General features: G+C 32.9%; 1 protein-coding gene across 3 annotated transcripts in view; it reads left to right on the top strand.

Annotated features, from left to right (window-relative positions):
- CALCRL (calcitonin receptor like receptor) overlaps positions 1-22,282 on the top strand; it is a 97,098-nt gene extending 74,816 nt beyond the window's left edge. For all 3 annotated transcript variants that reach the window (XM_034654829.1, XM_034654828.1, XM_011236034.3), the window contains 7 exons: positions 3,722-3,848; positions 6,828-6,981; positions 8,470-8,530; positions 8,616-8,682; positions 13,101-13,319; positions 13,469-13,510; positions 18,920-22,282. In XM_034654829.1, coding sequence (XP_034510720.1) covers positions 3,722-3,848; positions 6,828-6,981; positions 8,470-8,530; positions 8,616-8,682; positions 13,101-13,319; positions 13,469-13,510; positions 18,920-19,135 — 886 coding nt within the window. In that variant the 3' untranslated portion in view covers positions 19,136-22,282. The remainder of the gene's footprint in view (positions 1-3,721; positions 3,849-6,827; positions 6,982-8,469; positions 8,531-8,615; positions 8,683-13,100; positions 13,320-13,468; positions 13,511-18,919) is intronic.
- Positions 22,283-22,595: the final 313 nt, after the last annotated feature.

Raw genomic sequence — 22,595 nt, 5'->3', positions numbered from 1 at the left:
AGTTTTAAAATAACTTGCCCAAAGTCATAGTGTCAGGAGGTAACATAGTCCAGATTCACTGTCAGGCCAGGTTTCAAAACCCACTTTGAAGTATGTGTAAGGACTGGATGCCACCTACTCCCAATTGTTCCAACAGAGAACTGAAAGTCTTAGGCACCTTACACATGAAGAATAATGGATTGCTGACACGCTTACATTAACTGCCTCTATCACTCTGCTTTTCAAATTGCATATTGAAATAGTATTCTAAAATAATTATATGTAAAAATATGAAATGGAAACAATCCAAACCCACAAACCACATTCTCTATTCTGTGGTTAAGCTCAGATAGGAAGGGATATTATAACTTATAAAGAAAGCAGAGTTTTTTGTAAAACCTTCTCCAAGTGTATGAAATAATTGTTTTAATATTTTGAGTAAGATAAGGACATTTTAAAGCTTAGAGTAGGTGAAATTGGTTTCAGGTTAACATTTGAAAAAATACCTGGATACCTTCAGGGTTTTATTTAAACAAGCCAATGTGTTTACCAGGTACATATTTTGGTTTTCATCTATCAATTGATTTTATTCGTACTGATGAACTTACATGTGTTAATGAATATGTTTAGAGAAAAACAATATGCATCACTAGAAAAATTTGAGCATTTTTACCGTTAGAGATTGATAGAAAACATATGTCAGATAGCATCTGTCTGCATTTAAGTTGCACAAAACCTGGAGGAAGAAATGGAAGAAACTAAAACAATAGCCATAGGCTAATATTATAGATAATTGGACAGATTTACACAACAAAAAGTGAATTTATTTTGCAATGGTTCAGTTCCACACGACAATATGAACAGCTAAACTGAATATCAGGGTTTCCTAAGCAGAAGTATTTGGTTTGAATTATATAGGGTGGATTATCTATGTTGACCATATTATTTAGATAATTTTGTAACACTCAAAATAAGCTTTATATCTCTGTTTTGAAATGACTTCATGCATCTTCTTAAGTATTTTTTTTGTTTTTATATTAAATGTTTTCTTTGTAATAGGATTTCATTTTATTATTTCAAAATTTTGCCCATTATATGGCATATTTTGGCTCTCCAAGGGGAAGATGTGGTATATCCATTTATCACAGAGTAAGAATATTTTTTTTTTTTTTTTTGGTTAATGGACTCTCGATAACTACATCTTTAGAGGAGAGTAGATACCAGCAGCTCATTTTTAAGTCCTTAACTTTCAAACTAGATTGAGGTGGGAGCAGAGTCATCAGAAAAGCGGGAATTCTGAGAGGAGCAGAAATACACACTATCATAGAGGAGAAAAGGAAGTTTAAGAGTACACAAAGAAAACTGAAATTGTTTTCAACTAACTGCAGTTAGCATTTCATTTTACTTATTTTTAATCTTTGCACATGTGAATATTACAAACACTAACAGTCAATATAAATGCTATTCATTTTATGTTCTTTAGTTCATCTTTTGGCTCTTCTATCATGAATTGCTATTTTTAAAAGCCTTCTTTAGTGTTTGTTTTTCCTTCGTTCCAATTTACTCTTTACAAACATTTATTAATTACTGTCTAAGCAAACCCTCCCAGTATTTTGGTCATAATTTGAAAACTATGAAATTTTGTTGTTTATATATGTCTTAACCAATGGACCTAAATATAAGTGCATTCAGCAGAAAAGGGGAAAATAGCCCAGCTAAGGAAAACATTTTTTATTTTATTTTTCCCACGATGGTATCTGAGTTATTCAAATTGTGTTATGAAAAAAAAAATTGTGTATTTGCATGGGTAGGCAGTTTTTTCCTAAACAAGAGTTGACACTCTATAGACAGAAGATAAGTTCAAGGAAGGCATTTTAAAATAAGACAATGTGGACAAATTTTATGTGTTCATAATGTTCATCATGGAAGAGTGATCAATTACCCCGCCCCCCCCAAAAAAAAACCAAATAAACCATTCATGATACAAATGGTCTGAAAAGATTATTCTTGACTAGACCTCTTCTCACACTCACTAATTTTCTTCACTCACAGTGAACACAAAACACTCCTCACTGCTGCGGTATTTTATCAAAACAAAGCCATTTTGTATCGAAGTTGACTTTACTTAAATAGTAACAGCAGTCACGCCACTTCTCTGTTAAAAAACTTTCAAAGATTCTTCTTTTCTACAGAATATCATCTATACTCTGATCCCTGCCTGCCTCTCACTGCTCTCATACACTGCAAAGTCAAATCAAAGACTCTCTAATACAAAAATACTAGCAGCACTCAGAGATATTTCTATTTTGAAGGACTCCAGCTGCACTTCACATACTTGTCGTATATGACTATCTTATGCTCAGTGACTGATCCAAGAGCCATCTCATTCATGAAGTCTTTCATAGTTTCCCTTACAGCACCCATTTCTGTGGAAGGCATGTATTGAAAATCAGTAAATACGGTTTGTATTGAATTCACTTCTGACCCTTTAAAATACTAAAGCTATATATAAAACCACAGATCTATAGCTGGAAGAAGTTTCAGAGATAATATAGATTAAACTTGGCATTTTTAAAAATAGAAAACCTTGGCATTCCAGCCTAACTATAATATCCTGGCCACACAGGTTATTTAGAATAAGGAGACACAGTGATAAAATTAAGTTAAAATCTTGAAGTTTCCAAAGTAGAAGTCATTAGTCTGTGTTAAATAGGGTGGATTATCTAGGTTGACCATATTAATTGCATAATTTTGCAAAAATACAAAATGAACTTTTAAGTTCGTAACGAAATCATTCCTGCCTTCCTATATATGTGTTTTGTTTTGATATTAGTATTCAGTTTCAAATGGATTCTTTTCTATTAGTTTAAAACTTTACACATAAGCGTTCAAATAAATGCTTCATGAAAGAGATAGATCTTGAGTTGGTCTTTGAACATTGGTAGGGCAGTAATATGTGGATAATCTGGTAGGGTAGATGTGGATACAATCCGAGGAATGGCATTACTTGTCATTAATAATGACTTTTCCTATTTCTATATGAATTCCAAATAGCCAGTTCTTTTAATTTTGTTTTATGTAGGAGAAGCTCCAGTCAAAGGTGCTAATAGTTTTATATCTTACATATGGCCGGGCCAATTAGAAAAAAAAAATCAGTAAAGCTGAACAAACATCAGTGGCTGCTAAGTCTATATTTTTATCAATTTATCTATTCTGAATACAATGTTATCTTTCTCATGGTTGGTCTGCATAATTGCTATCAACACACAGAGGCTCTATAAATAGAACAACCATAAACAATCATAAACAGGCTATATAAACAGAACAACCTATGTGGTATAATGAAAAGAGCATTATCTGTGTAAGATTCTGACAGGCAAATCCAAAGTTTTCAAATTAATTAGCTGCATAGTTTTTTGATCAATTAACTTCACTGAATCTCAGTTTCTACATTTTTGGAATAGATTAAAATATTAATCATATTGAGAGATTCACAGAAGAAATCTATGTAGAAGTCTTGTATGGGCAAATTTCTATACCTATGAATGTCTACCTGTACTGAAGCAACTCATTCATCTCTCTTTTAAAGAATTATAGGTTTTCCCTAATTAAGATTTTATCATGAGTCAGTCTTGGGGAGAAAAAAATAATTCTTCCAGATTTGGAGCAGCTACTATGAATTGTGAATGTATTCGAATGATTATTAATAAAAATAAAATATTTGGTTTCTCTTGCCTTTTAGGAGCCTAAGTTGCCAAAGGATTACCTTGCACAAAAATCTATTTTTCTCTTTCGTTTGTAACTCTATTGTAACAATCATTCATCTCACTGCAGTGGCCAACAACCAGGCCTTAGTGGCCACAAATCCTGTAAGTAAAATGAGGTTGTGCCCTTAGGTTCAAGAGGTTAGAGGGAAAGAAATGTGAAAGGTGGTGGTGGAGGGTAGGGGGTCGGGGGGTCCTGATATATGTAAATGCGTATAAGTACATATATATATATATATATATATATATATTTTAAGGTCTGGCATCTAGAGAGCATATGTATCCATATTTCAATCTGTAAAGGTAAATACATCTCAATCTTTCCCAAGTTATAAAGGTTGAATATCAAAAGGAGGAATACATTTCTTTGCTTCAATTATTTATATATGTTACACATATCTTCACCTCATTTTATGGCTAGAGTCTTCCTGCTGGTGGGACATAAGGGTTTATGACCATGTAACATTTACTCAATTGAATTTAAAAAAATCAATCAAAGCAACTAACTACAGACGTAGTTAGAAAACACAAGGCGTGAAAGTAGAAAATTTTTAATTAAATTATATGTTTGGGATCAGGTGACTTTAAATAGTTAATAAAACCAGGGGAAAATGAATTGTACACCCCCTGTGTAATGTTAAAGTTTCTTAACATGAAACTTTTAAAGGACTCTACCAACTCCTCAGTATCTCAGCAAATATTTATAAATTGTTTCCTTATAATTCCTTCGGAAGCACAATTTGTTTTTCTTTCAAATTTTTTTTACTGAAGTATAGTTGACACACAATGTTACATTAGTTTCAGGTGTGCAACATAGTGGTTCAACAGCTCCACATGCTATGCTCACCTACCGTACATCACTATTACAATACCACTGACTTTATTTTCTATGCTGCACCTTTCATTCCCATGACTTACTCACTCCGTAAACTGGAAGCCTGTATGTCCCACTCCCCTTAACCCAATTTGCCCATCTCCCACTCCCCTACCCTCCATCCCTAGTAACCATACATAGTTTGTCCTCTGTATTTTGAGGTCTGTTTCTTATAGCACAATTTTTAGGATGAGTATCAAAAGACAGGTAAAAATGAGCACAGAGACCGTCATAATATAACAGCCATATTTCAAAAAATAAACTAAAATTTACTTACATAATGTATATATTTTATGCAAACTATATGCATATGTGAGCTATATTTAAAGTATCTGGATAAATAAACATATTTTCAAGTATTTAAAATTACCTGCTTTCATAATGTTTATAGTATCCATACTACAGTTTTGGATATGGATTTGTGGAGAAGTGTATGTATATATATATATTTATATATATGGTGTACATAAAGTGGCTTTTTAAAGATGAAGTTATCTGGTTACTGAAATCACGGAAGGGAAGGAATTTTCACTCAGTGGGTCAATAAACAATACTCTCCTGTGTGTTTTATGTGTGTTTTAGGGTAATTTCCAAAATCCTAAAATTCCCTGCATTGTTTGCACATGTGTATCCGGATTGCTTAATCTTGTGTATGTTCCATTCTAATGTCACTGGGTGAGGAAACACACTGGGATAGAATTAGCAACATAAAAAAAAAAAAAAACTAGCCAATGACCTACCACTTTAGAGTGACTTTCTCTAGACCAAAGAGATTAGAAGTTTTGTCATGAAGCTGCAGAGCAAGAGATTCTAAAGCTAACATTTATATATAAGGATATTGTATTTAATGTACAAATTGCAAGCTGTAATATATTTTTAATTTATTCTTGGAAAATTTGTTTATATCAGCAATGCCCTTCATAAAAATACTTTTCTGAAGCATGTTTTAAGTTCTTTTTATCGTATTGGCTTATAGATAAATTTTTTAAGTGAAATCAGGAGTAAGAAGCCCAATTAGATATGCATGTCTAAAAACTAGAACAGATAAAAATTTGAAGCTGAAGTCTGTTATTTCTTTATGATATAGTTGAATAACTCATTTTTACCCTTGAGAAGTCTTTGTTAATTTAACATGATGTTTGACAAGTTTAATGTTATGCATTCTGCCAATGTATTTAATGGAAGAATAGGTTTTATAAATGTCCTATGGGCAGAAGGCAATGTGTATAATCATGAAAACAAAATTGGAATTACAAGACTTGTGTTCAGGGTATAGCTTTGATTGATATTGTATGAATATTAGCAAATCACTTAACTTCTCCAGTACTCAGTTTTCTATCTGTAAAATATGTGACTAGTGATAAATTATGCCACACAGAATTAAAGATTAAATAAAATAACACATTAAAAATATTTTAAGCTAACTAATATGCACATGTCATGATTACTGTTCTATGAGAACTCAATATTTATTTTGTAGTGTACCTCCCTTCCAGTTTTCTTTTTAGTGAAAAAAATACCTATTTCAAAAATAATGATAATAGTCACTAAATATTTATTGACCAGACTAGAAATTGGGAGCTGTTGGGAGTAGTTGTCCATATATTTCTGAGAGAATTTTAAATTTATTCTCCTTTCTAAGGGAGCAAAATATATCTCTTACTCCTTCAAGTTTACTTTACCCTTCATGTTTACATCAACCTTCCTCTTCTGATCTCTTTAAGAATAGAGAAGAGAAAGTGGAGATCTCAGGAAAAGAGGAAGGAAAACATAACTTTGTCTTCTTTTTACTTACATAAAATCCTCAACCTCTTATTTGAATAATATAAAATATGGGCCCATTAGATTATTATTTACTAAGTAATTGCATTGGTAGCAGTAGTATGCAAGACTTTCAATTATTGGCCACTTTTCATGAAAAAAAAATGTATTTGGAAAATACGCATCCACTAACTGTAATAAATTTAGAATCTACATATTTCCTGGGAGGTATACCATTATAAATATTTAGAGTCAGTGGTTAAAAACTTTAGAGGCACCATCAGATCAGGATGAAGACGCATTTTACAAATCTGATCATTAGTATATAAGATTTTGTGTAGAGGAGAGAACATTCCATGTTTCCTTATAACTGATCTAAACTAGACTATTGCTTTACATGTGAATTCATAAACAACTAAATATTGATGGCTTTCTTTTTTTTCTCACAGGTTAGTTGTAAAGTGTCTCAGTTCATTCACCTTTACCTGATGGGCTGTAACTATTTTTGGATGCTTTGTGAAGGCATTTACCTACACACACTCATTGTGGTGGCTGTGTTTGCAGAGAAGCAACACTTGATATGGTATTATTTTCTTGGCTGGGGTAAGTGCCATTATGCGTGTCTGCTGACTCACCATTTAAGAAAGCTCTTAGAGGATGCAGAGCTCCTTGGTAATAAAAATATACTTATATTAATCATTCTTAAACAACATCAGGTGATTAACCTTTGCTTATTGCTGTAAATTGAAATATTTAAACAAAGAACCACTGACTCATTGTTTTCAGTAGTCACAGGTCAATAACACAATGTTGTTGGGGTTTTTTCTGTTTAATATTCCAGTGTGTATCTTGGCTAAATATCCAGTGGCTAACACGATAGAATTAGAATCATGAATTAGGGATCTAGTCTTCATATTGCTCAAATCTCTTTTCTCCTTTGCGCAAAATGAAGGCATTGGGCTTAGCCAGCTTTGAAATTCCACTCAAAAAAAGTTTGTTTTTAAAAAAATACCATTTTATCTTAAGAATAGAGGGACCAGTAATTGAATAAAGGCACACAAAAGATCCATTTTTCCACACAATCTCCTGACATGGTATTATTCACAAAGCAAATAAGGATACACTCCTAGCATGTTTTCTTTTCTTTTTGTTCTGTCTTTTCGGTTTTAATTTTAATTCCGGTTAGTTAATATACAGGATTATATTAGTTTCAGGTGTACAGTATAGTAATTCAGCACTTCCATACAGCACCCTGGGCTCATCACGGCAACTCCACTCCTTAATCCCCCTCATCTATTTCACCCATCCTCCCACCCACTGCCTCTCTGGTCAGTTTGTTCTCTGTAATTAAGAGTCTGTTTCTTGATTTGTATCTCTAGCATATTTTTAAAAACAACTCGAATAATTCAAAATATAAAATGCTGAAAATGAATTCAATTGGGCTAGTTTCCAGAAATATAACTGAGATTAAATTTATCTATCATATATCAATCTACTTACCTATTCAGTCAGACAATAGATACAGATATATAAAGGTGTGTGTGTACACACACACACACTCTTTAGTATATTCAGTATATTTAGTATAGGTTACCTTTATAAAACATTTCTTCATTTCATGTTGGAAAGATCTGATTTAGAATACTAAAAACATACAAAATATCTAAGATATAAACCATCTCTCTCTTCCTCTCTTTTTCTTCACTTGATCAGTCTCAACTTCTTCCCACATCTGACTATCTACTAAATAAATATTGGCCAATTCTATGTCACAGAAAATATATATGAATTCTTCTAAGCCTTAGGGCTTAGGCAGCACGTTTATGGACTTAGGCCCTGAAGTCCACTGATTCAAAAATGACTTCTATAAGAAGAAAACACACACAGACACACAACCCTGGATATATAAATATCTAATAGTTACCATATTTATTGCTTGACTATACAGATGATATTTACTCATTAAACATATACTGACCAGTTATTTTTGCCCCCAGGGTACCTCTGAGTTTCATATTTTATGATACATTTTAGGAATTTGATCTACAGAAAAATTTGTCTGTTAATTTTTTTTTTGTTTGATGTTTACAGGATTTCCACTGATCCCTGCTTGTATACATGCTGTTGCAAGAAGCTTATATTACAATGACAAGTAAGATAATCTCTCTTTCTGATTTCTATTGGAACTAGATAAAATGAAAATCTTCAACGCAATTTTGCTGTTTTTTTTTCCCAAGCTGCTGGATCAGTTCTGATACCCATCTCCTCTACATTATTCATGGTCCAATTTGTGCTGCTTTACTGGTATGTAACAAAAACTTTCTTTGTTTCATCATTGTTCATAGTTCAACTTTATTTCCTGAATCATCTGGCCTATGGTATCTTTCAGGATCCTGGTGGACATAATGAGATTTTTGCAGTGTTTAATTGAAGAGAGTTTAATAAAGGTGTTAATTTGAGGGTTGGCAGGAAGAGGAAAGGAGCTAATTCATAAGGAATGGCCAGGCACCAGGGACCTGCAGTGGGAAGCTGTTAATGGCTCTAGACCTAAAGAGGGGACAGAACAGTGTTACGGGAGTTGGGCCCGTGCTTGGAAGGCCCGTGCTTGGAAGGCCAGCAAGAGGTCTGGCCCTGAGTAGAGGAACAGAGGCACTGCCCAAATCACAGCCTGGCAGGGAAGAAGAATGAGGAAGAAATACTCAAACTTCTCTCTTCCTATGCCCTGATTACTTGGTTCTTTCCTTTGGCCAAATGCAGCAAATGTCAGAGAGCAAGAAGCCTGGGAATGAATGCAGTCCTGCAAGGTGCCTCAGAGTTTTCTGGGATGCAGAGCAGAAGAGAGAAGGGCAGAGGATAGATCTAGTGAGAGGGAATGGCAAATGGGAAAAACTACACACCTATTTTGGTAATAAGAGTTACATTCCAATAAAGAAAAGACTTTAATTTGGAAAAAGAGAGTATTGGTTAAACTGTTTTTCATTATTATAATGATCATCACTTAATACAAATACACCAATTGGACATTTTTAAGTGTGGTTACAGGAAAAGAAGTCACATTCAGTGCTTTTTTTACATTGTTTCAGTGGGGAAATAAAGTCATCCACATTAACATACTTTTTTTTCACAGAGCATTAGAGACCAGAATGCAATTAATGCCTGAGATTATAATTACAGCTGATATTCAATTATATAGAAAAAGATAAAGGTATTATGTTTCTCAATCAAAATTCAGAGCTTCCTAATCCTTGCTTTCAAACTCTTTTTTTAGACAGAGATTCTTCTATTATTTTACTATACTTGCTAGTTGCAGTTTAGCATACGATTACGTTAGAATACTGTTCCAGCCGTTCTCAAATGCATGTCACAATTAAGAGAGAAACTTCTGGAGACTGAAGGCCTGGGCTTGAACTCTTCTTCTCCCTTTTACTTGCTGTATGACCTCAGGCAATTAAACTAATCACTCTGTGTTCCGAGTGCCTCGGTGGTAAAATAAATAATATAATAATAGTGATTTTTAATCTTTTTAACAAGGAGTCCAATGAGTTAATACCTATAAAGGACTTAGCCTGGCATGTACAAAGCATGTAGCAAGTGTCAAACTTCTGATTTGTGCCTGGGCATGTAAGTTCAAAAATTAACCCATGGAATTTATTACAGCACTTATGGAAGGTTTAATACGTAAACTCTAGTGAGAATTTCATAGGCAGAGGCATTTCCTTCCTTTCTGCCCTGCACATACTAGGGACATGCATGACACACTGTATTTAAGTTGCACCTTGAGATGTCCTAGCTTTGTAATCTTAGAGCCAGCATTGAAATCTAGTTCTACCACATCTGCCTCTGTGTATCAGGGCAAGTTCTGATTTTTTGGGGGGTATTTTGTTTTGTTTTGCTTTTTGTATTTAACCTCTCACTGCCTCTGTTGTCTCTTCTGTGGTTAGGGAATAATAAGAATAGATACCTCATAGGGTATTGTAAGGATTCAATGAGACTCATCTTGTCAACACAATGCCTAGAATACAATAAACTCTCCCCAAATGCTCTAAAAAGTTTCTTATAATTTCTACACGATACCATGATTTTGCTCCAAGGAGTATTCAAAGAAATAAGATACATTGTTTTGGCCACCCAGGAGCTTACAGAACAAACATAGGCAAAATTTTATTACAAGAGATCTGACTGATTCTGCAGAGGGGTAAGTAATTCAAATGCCTAATCAGAGAGGTTCAGGAAATTAAATAAAAGCGCTAGCAATGAAAAATGTAATTGCAACTAACACAATTCTTGGAAAAGCCCACTCACATCAATTTTGGGAGGGAAGAGTAGACGGTGCAGTTAAGGGTAGACTATCACATAGAAATACAACCCATCAAGCTGCTGTGTAAGAAAGAAAGTGAAAATCCACATTATTTGCATAAAAGGTTTTCCATTTTCTTGGCTTCACAAAAGACCAGGAGCCTATTTTTCTAACAGGATAAATTGTTCTGTCTTTGTTTAAGTCCTAGGGCTTCTCGCTGTTTATGGCTGATTCCAAGGTCTTGGGAGGGGCTTTAGCAATTGTTTATGTGGTCACATGCTTAAGTACAACTTTTATAAATAAAATATTTCAACCTCAATCAGTTTCTTTCCACTCAGACTTCCCCTGTCACATTTCCTCTTGAGCAGGGTGGTATTCGAGTGGCTACAGCAGTTTTGAGATCTTGCCAAAGGGAAGTTGAGAGAGGATACATTTAATTTGTGTTTAGTGAGAGATTTTTAAGTCAGTTCAGTGTATAGTTAAGTGGTTGCTGGCTGTTTTAGTCTGGGAATGGCTTCTAGGAATTCTCTTTCAGTCACTGTGCTGAGGTACACTGCTTCCTTCCATGACCCAAGTGTGGTACCAAGATATGAAAATGTCCTGTTGTGCCTACCACTTACATGATCTTTATGAATATTGGAGTAAAAACAGGTGTCTTTTCTTCCCCTTAACTAGTTTTGCTCTAAGATAGATGAGATTCAGATATAGTTCATTTAAATTTAAAATTATTATTCTACTCTTACTCAAACTAAATGGAAGTATTTGCAGAAAATAAAGTAGGATGATTTTCTAGTTCCTAGTTTCACATTTTAAATCAGATTTGCCATTTTGGAAAAGCACTTTGCATTTAGAAATTTTCATATAATGGGCATCTAAACTGTAACATTTCTACTGATTTTATAATTTATGGTTTTTGCATGTAAGGATTATAAAATATTTTATATTCCAAATTTATAAGCAGATAAAAGAGCATTATTATATTTTCTTCCATGGGCTGGTACTAATTTCATTTTGTCAAAACTTTAAAACAGCAATGGGTGCTTAGAAAGGGAATATAATAGGATGGTTGGAATAACAGCTGATGTGTTGATTTGTCATTTTTCATTCTTACACCTGTTGAAATGGCTTATTCTGCTTTTGTCTTTAGCAGAGGCATTCCTGTGTCTATAACCATGTTACTTTTCATAGATGTGTTTCCATCAGGATTATAGTGAACTTTGGAGCATATGTTCCATTAGATTTTCTAAGAATAGTAGTGGAATATTTTTAGGCCCAGTTATTTTCATAACACGTGCTTTAAATCAGCATACGTATGTTATTTGTTCACTGTTTTCTATATGAAATGTGGTGCTATCATTATTATTCCAATTTATGAAGGTAAGCAGATATAAATTACTTATCAGCATGTAGTTTAAAAGTTTTAGAATGTTAAAGCACAGATGCTAGAAGTTAGGGTGAAGAAAAAGGAAAGAGAATATAACATAATAGCATAAGAGCCTTAGGGCTCTTATGGAGTTAATAGCCACACTCTTATGGAAAGTGTAAAATATAAGCACAGAAAAAATAGACAAGCATAAAAAACATTGACTTGGATGAAGATAAGAAAGTGGTATTCAAGGTGCGAGAGAGAGAGAGACGTATTAAAGCAGAATTCTGTTTCCTGAATAACTTAGTTATCCACACTACATTTTTGAGTTTTATATGTCCCTTTCAAAGAGAACGACTTCTCTTGGGGAAAGTTTTTAACACACAGTAAACATGTAATTACAGAAAGTAATTAATGGAAGGCCCCATGGGATGCCAAAATTGTTTTAACTCTAGGATGATCTAAGTTGAACATTAGCTGGTTTAAGCGTGTGATCAGCTTCCTTGAATGATAAAGAAGCTTACGGTACTATCTTGGGGAGTTGTGAGGGATTACTGTTACAAAAAGAAACACGGGAAAGAGAAACCAAAAAGATGAAAATGGTTATTATGGTATAATATGTATTTGGAAAGTACTATTATGGACAGTGATAGAGAGGAGACACTTAAAAAATTAGCATTTGTTATGAACAATGCTTTCCTTTTTTGAGCTGAAAATGTTCAAAAGACTTAGTTTTTGGTCCATAGCAAAGTTCAAAAAAACTGCATAAGAAAACGAATTGACAAAAACATTCAGATATTCCTTAACTGAATGTGTTCCACAGTAATTCCACCGTAATTTTATTTTTCTAAAACCGAAGTCCATTAACATTGATGTTCTAGTTAAATTAATAAATCACAATTCTAGAAATACAAATTAATATATTAGGCATATATTCTCTGCAGTAGAATATATTCTGTACATTGAAAATAATCTAAGACATAAAATCAAAGATCCTTCAATAATGCTTCTTAATATTAAATATAAAATAATTTTCAATATGTCATTTTATTTTTTTAGGTGAATCTTTTTTTCCTATTAAATATTGTACGTGTTCTCATTACCAAGTTAAAAGTTACTCACCAGGCAGAATCCAATCTCTACATGAAAGCCGTGAGAGCTACACTTATCCTGGTGCCATTACTGGGCATTGAATTTGTGCTGATTCCATGGCGACCTGAAGGAAGGATTGCAGAGGAGATATATGACTACATCATGCACATCCTTATGCACTATCAGGTATGGTGTTCTTGTGTCAGGAAGGCAGCTTGTGAAATTTGGTATTAAATTGCATATAGCTTTGGTTTAGTTTTGACTATGTAGCAAGTGGGTTACAAATAATGTATCTTTTCCATTTGGAATCAGAAAATTCTGTTTTTCTTTTACAGGGTCTTTTGGTTTCTACAATTTTCTGTTTCTTTAATGGAGAGGTATGGTGATTGTTTTTATTCCTTTTATCATTTTATATTTGCAATATTTCTTTTTCTTAAAAAGAAACACAATTATATGTTCCCTAGGAACAACTACTTCAAATTCCATTTTGATCAGGAAAAAAAAATGTAGAATCTCTTTTCATGGGTGCCACTCTTCTTCCCAAAAGCTTGGGTCATACTGGAGTTCAAGAGTAGGGCAAATCCAGCCTCACTTTAAAATAGTCCATCAATGACTATTATTCATGTAGTCTTTGACTTACCTTTTGCACTAATCCTGGTAAGTCTGGTGCTAGGCAATCCTTAACCTCATAAAACATATACTCTAATAGGAAATAAAATCGGCTCATTTTCATTTTCCCCCTTTCTCTGTTTTTTGTTTTGCCTAGCTCACAATGTGGTCTTGGAAAACAGCTTTATGGTGGTTACAAAAAGACTTTAAAAAATAAACTCTGTTATACAGGGAGGACATGTAGTAAGTTAGAAAACTTAGGAGAACAGAATGCTGTAATTTGTAACATGGCAATGTGCTCTTGGATATTTCAAGATTTTTTATCCAAGGCTTTCCAAATTAGAAAGTTTCAGGTGTTTTAGAAACTGGTACTGTATTTCTTATACATACGAATAGTCCTATAGCTCAGTGGTTTGAGCTATACTGATTTAGCTCTTTATCTGTTTCTAATCTATTTGACAAATTTTAACCAGTTGAAGAATTTTGGAAAATTCAACCAACTTTAGAAATCCAGAGAGCAACTGAGTGAGACTCAAATACTTGGTAACGTGAAGCTTATCACAAAGCTTCAGATGGGAAACATATGGACCAGTACATGTAGCTTTATGAGAACTATTCCTAAAAAATAAATCAACATTGGAAATCATGTACATGTCGTGAAAAACTATAAAATATTGCTTTCCTTTGCTTAATAATAGTTTACTTCTTTCTCTTAGCATATAATGAAATTTCATGTTTGATTTTTTTAAAATTTTTATTTCATTTATTTATTCATAATGGAGTGTAAAACTGTTAAACATAGTAGGCTGTATTTCATACCTATAAGTGGTGCCACCGTGAGTCTTCTGCTATACAGTGGACGAGAGTGACTTTTTCTGAAGTCAAGGAGAAGTACAGATGCAAAATACAATGAGGAAGAATAGATAAATCATTTGTTTTGATAATAATATTCAAACAGCATTTATTATGTACCTCTATAAATTAATGATTGCATGAGCTGAATTAGACAATCCTATTTGCTGTCCATATAGGATTTTACAATTAAATATAGATGAGAGAGAAATGGAAAACATGCCAAAGAACATGCATACAATATGAACAATACACCTCTCCACCTGCAGAAAGATTTCATTTTTATAAGGGTAACTTCTAAATGTACAAATCATAATCACTAGTAAAATATTTTGTGATAGGAAGCAGTGTAGAATAAAAGCACAGATACAGCAATGCATGTAAACCCCCAAAATGCCACTTCTTTCCTGGCTATAATACTTTGGGCAATATTCTGAACCTCCTGGAGTCTCAGTGTCTACTTTTATTAAAGGGAAATAAAAGCAAGTTCCTTACACAAGTCTCACAAAGATTAATTTAAGCTAGGGATCTAAAGCTTTTAGCACCATACCCTAATTCTAGTAGATTACCAGTACATTATAGGTTCTTTATTAGACCTGTCAAATCATTCATTTTCAAAAATACATGTACAAATGGGAGCATTAATCATATTGGAGTCAATCTCAAATTGGACTTTTTATTTGGAAAGGTTGCCCAGGGAATATTTAAACTAATGCCTAACACTCTTGTTGCACTCTCTCTGTGTAAGCAAAAGAGACACAGACCTTGATCTTCTGCCATGTCCTAAAATTGAGAAAATTTTGGCAGTAAAAAATTACAATAATACAAAATCTTTTGAGCCTAGTTGTTGCCAAATCCTTTGGTTCTTTACAACAACTCCAATATGTGTCCCCTTTTCTTCATCTCTCAAGGTACAGTCCCTATTTGTGCATGACTCACTTCTCATCTTGAGAAATACTATAATCCCTCCTTTTTTGTCTCTTGGCCTCTTAGTTTTTCCCACTCTCATATCATGAAGACACAGCTGCCAGATTCATTTTGTGTGGTTCCAACTATGTCATGTAGTTCTTAAAATCATTTGCTCAGGCTTAAGTTTCCTTCTTACTTTCCACGGGAGGTCAAGTAGCTACCCTTTAGCTTAGTCTCTACCTTTTTATTCTTTTTTATTTTTTTTGACTCTCACATTTTGTTAATTTTTTTTAGCCAAAATATTCCTATTTGCAACTTCTCACTAGTTCAATAATTGTGGCATGACGAATGCTCAGGCCACATTCATCTCATCTCTAACCCACTCAGCCAAAAATGTGGATCGTTTGTATAAACTAGAGATCTAGTTATCAGAAGGGCCCTCCTTAGCCTCAGGGGTAAATCTAACAACACCTGAGAGAGATACTTTTATAAAGCAAACAAAAAGATTTATTGAGAATAACCAAAGCTATATTCTGTAATGAGAACTAGGAAGCATTTTTATATGAAGCTCTATTAACTATTTTTAAATTAATTTAAATTAATTTAGGTTAAGGAGTATAGAGTTGATTCCTTATTAAGTGCTAATAGGCTAAAGTTGTAATGTTACATTCTAAAAACAGTTGACCTTACTATTTGTATGACAGTCATTGTGTAAAACAATGAAAAACATTTTCATATCTTTAATAACATCAGACTATCTTTCCTTCCAATGGCAATTTTCCTTGTTACTATCCCCACTGCAGTTTTCTCATTACAAGTGTATTAAGACTGGCCACTTTAATATTCTATTGAACAGGTATGATATTGTATTAGAGGAAGCAGATGAAAAACAAATCCTTATAGAGAATAACATAACCAAACAGATGCCTACAAGGCCCATGGGTCTTTAATTAGGTTCATTTTTAACTCCAGTAAATAAGTCCCCACAGTTCAGAAAATTGAACTTCCATGATTTTTCTGATGATTTAGTTGTAAGGAAGAAATAGGGTGATGATTGTAATCAAAGCAGATATTTCTTTTTTTTTTTTTTTAAAGATTTTATTTATTTATTTGACAGAGAGAGAGGCAGCGAGAGAGAGAACACAAGCAGGGGGAGTGGGAGAGGGAAAAGCAGGCTTCCTGCTGAGCAGGGAGCCCGATGCAGGGCTCAATCCCAGAATGCTGGGATCATGACCTGAGCTGAAGGCAGAGCTTAACGACTGAGCCACCCAGGAGCCCCTAAAGCAGATATTTCAAGAGCAGTCACATATTTCAAAAGTCATTTTGACTGTTGGAACTGAATTTAAACTTTCATTTTTAAGAACTTAAGTATTATATTCACAGCTAAGATATTTCTTCTTGTCAGCTGCTTCCCCACATTTATGTAGAATCTTCTGTAGAAAGTTACATTCCATTTCCTTTCAAACAGAAACTACATAGTAAATGTATTCAGTCAGCCCATCATTTAGTAACAAAATGAAGAGAAATAAATGTAGCAGAAAATCAGGATCAAAAACAGTTCCCATCAGAAATACCTAGATAATTGGCCAAAAGTCATTTTTGTGTAAATTTTTGAATATTTATTTTAAAAAGACACTCTAAAGCCATTCCTTTTGTCATTTGCTTACGCTTTTGAAGATATTACATATGCAGATATTATTTTAAATTACTTTAAACATGCTATTTGGAGAATTAAGAAAGACATTACTAAACCAGGGAAGCAGTTTATAATTTTTTGCAAAATAAATGATTTGTTGTCCTATAAATGCTTTTATTTCAAAGAAAATTTACAAGAATTTAAATTATTCTCTTCAGATACAGTTAATATATATAAATAAGCTTGAAAGTCCTGAAGGTCTGAATTTCTTAAAAATACAACTTTTAAAACACATTTATTGCATTTCTAATTACATAATTAATACTTGAAATTCTAATAACTCATTTTGAATTCTAACTAAAGAAACCCATTGACTTTGTATTGTGTCTTCCATTTTTCTACATGCTAAAATGTAAAGTGAGACAGTAAAACTTTGTGTTCGTTTTAAGTGACAGAGTACAGGAGACTCTAACGACTTTGAAGTATCCCACAGAGTTCTCTCATTAAAAGAGTTCCAGGGAATACATATTAGTTATAGATTGGTCTTAATTTGGAGAAGTTTTCTAGATCTATTAGACAAAAGAATGTAGACTTTAATAAACCAGCTCTATTTTAGAATTTATTATTAATTTTTACACATGAATACAGTGAATGAAAAGTTGAGGAATTATATATAATTAGTAGCAAGGCAGACAATTATTGCATGAGTACTAGAAACAGTACATGGATTACTGGGAAATTGCTTTTAGTGATGCTCAGATTGTCTCTGAGGAAGTAATCAAAGAACGCTTCAAAGAGCAGCAGAGAGCTTGGGGAAGACAATTCAAAGCTAGACGTGTTTTGGACAGACCTAGCTTAGGTCACAGGGATGTGGCTACTACCCTCATAAGGTAGGAGCAGACAGCCCCACACTGGTCTGCCCAATCATCAGACACCAGGAAATATTCAGGTTACCAAGTGGGAGATGTCTTTGAATATTCTCATTTCCACTTACTGACTCAATATGAAGAAAATCACCTTAGTGTCTCATTTTCAATTTATACCAAAGTCACCTGGCCTACCAGATGTGATCTTTAGCCCTAGAGAAGGAAGTCATTAAATATCAAATTCATCCAGTCCGAGGGGGATCCAAACACACAAAAGTAGAGTGCTAATATTCCTAAACATTTTCACAGGCTTGTTTCATTTGTAATTACCTGTCCAACACTTTCTTCCCTCTGGGTAGTAAATTTCAGGCGGACAAAACCTTAATGTTTTTTTCCAGAATGTAGCACAATATGTGGCACATGATAATCACTCAAAAATAAGTAGTTGCTTCTGTTGATGATGATGATGATGATGATGATGATTTAAAGTCCGTGTATCCCTAACTTTTTTCTTTTATCTCTTTTCTCTCTTCTTTTGTACTCTCACTCATTGTCTTCTCATTCTGTTATTAAGATACTGATATAAAACTAAATGTAACACATGCAAGCTGCAAGTGGGGGTCTGGATTAACTACTTATTTGACAATAATACATTCATATGCGTTATTAAAACTTCAAAGATAGAGCATAAAAATATTAATGGGATCTAAGAGTAAAGAGTAATGCAATGAATTTCCTAAATATAAAATTCTTAATGTTCCCAATTAATTAAGAAAATAAAGCAATATTATTCACTAATTAACATCAATGCTTTTTTTTAAAGTTTTACATTAATTATTTTATTGTATTTTTAAATACAATATCTTTATTTCAGATAATGGTTTGCTCTTGTCCTGTTTCTTTTTGATTGACAGGTTCAAGCAATTCTGAGAAGAAATTGGAATCAATATAAAATCCAATTTGGAAACAGCTTTTCCCATACAGATGCTCTTCGAAGCGCATCTTACACAGTGTCAACAATCAGTGATGGTACAGGTTACAGTCATGACTGTCCTAGTGAACACTTAAATGGAAAAAGCACCCATGATATTGAAAATGTTGTCTTAAAACCAGAAAAGTTATATGATTGATAATCGAGGGAGTACTGCTTAACTATTTTGTGCCACTCCTAACTAAGGGACTTGGATCCATGACTTTATGACCAGAAGACTTCAATATTCAATGAATTTCTTGAATGCCACAAAGAAAACCCTCACATCGATTCAGTAGTGTGTTGTGAAATGTTTAACAACTAGCTCTTGAGGAGAAAAAAAAACCTGATTTATAATGTTTTCCAGTTTCTGTGGTGTATTCCCACCATGCCTGATTTCAAGTTACCAATTTGACATTACTAAATGTGAAATTGGGAAAATATGAATACAATCAACTCTTAGAGGCTGATATGTATCAGCTCTCGTACACCACCGCGTGAATTCACAAATGAGTAACTGTAAAAGTTCATATACACATTGGGCACAATTGTACTCTTATTGACTAAAGAGAGCTAGGTAAGGCCTCCAGACTCAGAGGGAAAATTAGTTTTTCATTTGTTTGTTTTTAAAATCTTTATCCCATATTCATTGGTATGCTTAATTTTTTTCTTTTTTTCTTTTTTTTTTTACCCAGTAAAGTATTCTAGCCCTTTTTGTATTTACCCTTTCAAATGGACTGGATAAAGTAGTAATTATTTCTGTTGGCTTACCCTTTTCTCTCCAAGAAAAGTGACTGAGCAGACCTGCTGTTGGCTACTCATTGGCTGATACGTCACAGTTATATCCAACGTCACATTTGTTTTTGAGATTTGATGACTAGAATGTAGGACGTGCAATCCTACTTTGCTATCATTAGGGAGACATCTTGGTTGATGTTACACAAACACCTTGTTAGCTACTTTCCTATCTTACTACACAAGTGGGAGGGAATCAGTTTCCCTTTATCTGTAAATAGAAACTTTGCCCCTTCCATTTCTACTGTGTAGACAAATTAGCAATTATTTTACATGAAGGAAATCAGTGAAGGATTTCTTGTTTTCTTGGAAGTTTGTAAAAAAAATTGTGAAAATAAGCTTGTAAATACTCATTCTATTTTATAGTCTCAAATCAGTGCATATAGTCTAGATAAGTTTTTTAAAAAACAAATACATAATGTAACAATGTATGCTTGTTAATATCTGATACTGTGTCTGGGCTGATTTTATAATAAAATAGAGTCTGGAATTCTATATTTGGTAAATATTTTAAAGACAACCAGATGCCAGCATCAGAAGTTTGTTTGAGAACCAAGAGAACAGAAATATCTATGATACAATATAAAATATTTATTAAAAAAAAAACTCAAGGCCACTGTTTCACTACATTAGCTTAGGTGAGTCATAACTTAATAATAGGTATGTTTGACATATTTCTCCTTTTATTTTGACGATGAACTTGCATTCTAATCCAGAAACTTTAAAGAGTTCCTACGGTAATAAATGTCAATCTGCCATTCTTATGTTTTTTACACAAGTAAAAATATTACTTTTCTGACTCTTACTGTATAAATATATACCGCTTTGGAAATGTTCCAGACTATTTAAAATATGATACTAAAAATCAGTGAAAGATTTGAATAAGTCAGTGAAGAAGAATTGTTGTCAGAATGTTTAGGGAGTAATTAAATTAAGATGGAAGAAAGCCTTGCTAATGAATTAAAGTGACATTTAAATGGGATTCAGTTTCCCTAATGTTATTTTCCACTCAAATTTCTGAAAAATGAAATGCCTTCAATTAGTAAAAGTCAATTTGAGGAGGAGAAATCACTATGTGTATGCGTTCTCCTAGTGTGTTAATTTGTTTAAAATGGGTTAAACTAATGACTTAGTAATCATAGCTTCTTTCTTAAGCTGTCACTAGATGGTGAGTTCAGAAGTCATTTGAAATTGTCTAGGAAAATTATCTAATTAGTAAGAATTAACATATTAAAAGGTCTGGTCAATAGATTTATAATTTATCTGTATACATGCAAGGGTTTTACAGTTAGTTTCAAATTTACAGATTTTATAGCAAGCTGTCTTAAGAAGGAATGCAGATTGTTCTGGACTTGCTACTGTCTAAATTATACAAAAATCCCTCTAAATAAACTCACTTTTTAGCTACTTAATATTCAAAGACACAGATTCAAATCCTTTGCTTGATACTGTTCACATATTTCCTCATTCTTCCAGACAAACTGTCAAGTCTCAACCATAAATGACAGTAGAAAATGTCAAATTCTCCATGAGCATTTTATAAAAATTATACTGTAATTTCCCCAGTATTTTTTATCGTGCTTTTATCATATTAAGTTCAGATCAGGTTTCCTTTCCAGCCAAGAATCATCTATTGCACAGTCTTCAGGTGAAAGCATCCAATAATTACTCAGTGTTAGTTTTGTACCCAAATTTTTTTATGAGTAATATTTTTCAATATTAGGCCTCTCTAAAGCTTAAGTGCTAATTAAGATCTCCTTTATATCTTAAGGATCTTATATCTTATTTATGAAGAAAAGATAAAATCAATACTTTTTAAAAGGGAACTTTTTTGGTAATTAAAAACTAATTGGGGGAATTTCTAACTTAAATGTAGACCTGCTATTATTCTGTACTTGTGAAAGTCACATTTTAATTAAAAAAATCCTAATCGGTCCTTTTTTAATTTTTTAAAGTTTTTTTTCCAGTGCATTTATTTGTAAAACATCCATTCTGAAATTTGGTGTTTGCTCAAATGTAATCCAGTGTACAAAGAATTAGGGGTAGGTGTAGTGCTGTAATTATTGCTTATAATTTTTAAAAATGTGAACTTATTTTAATTTTCTTTTGGTTTTAAACGGCTAATAGAAACCACCATTTCTTTTATCTGTATGTCATAAAAAAATATTCTGATCAATTAAAATAAGTCATGTTATGTCTACTTAATGTATATCTTTATTTTTTGACTGTATGAAAATATTAAAGGTGTGAGTTAAAGATGATTTTCACTCATGTACTGAAGTGCTGAATAATTTATAAACATAATTCTTTACAGCTGTCAGTGGAATACTACTTAAAATCAATGACTATCTCTATTACCCTCTTTAAAATCTTCAATAAACCAGTAAAACATCTCATAAACCAATTTTTTAAAAATTACGAATTTGAAAAAAAATTATGGATTTGTTTTTCAAGCTCAAAAACTCCAAATAAACTACAACATACTCAAATTCCTTCCTAGGCTGAAAGAAGGGAAAGAATGACAAGAAATAGGAAAATGTACAGGGATTTCTCTCCTCTTTTCATTATATTCCATTGTATAGTTTTTTTTTGAATAGCAGGAAAAAAAGAAGGAAAGGAACTATTTAAAGATAATTTTAAAAAAAGAACATAATCATGATTCACAAATATAAAATAAAAACCTGTCAAAGATTTTGTTTAGTTCATTCATTAATGAAGGGACAAGATGTTAACAACAATTCATGGAAGAATTCAAAATATCACACATATAGAAGAATACAAAAAATGCTGAAATGAATTTATAAATAAATGCTCTATTCCTAGGG

Source organism: Ailuropoda melanoleuca, chromosome 2, assembly GCF_002007445.2.
Source record: "Ailuropoda melanoleuca isolate Jingjing chromosome 2, ASM200744v2, whole genome shotgun sequence".
Taxonomy (NCBI): domain Eukaryota; kingdom Metazoa; phylum Chordata; class Mammalia; order Carnivora; family Ursidae; genus Ailuropoda; species Ailuropoda melanoleuca.
This window is presented reverse-complemented; position numbering and strand designations above follow the sequence as displayed.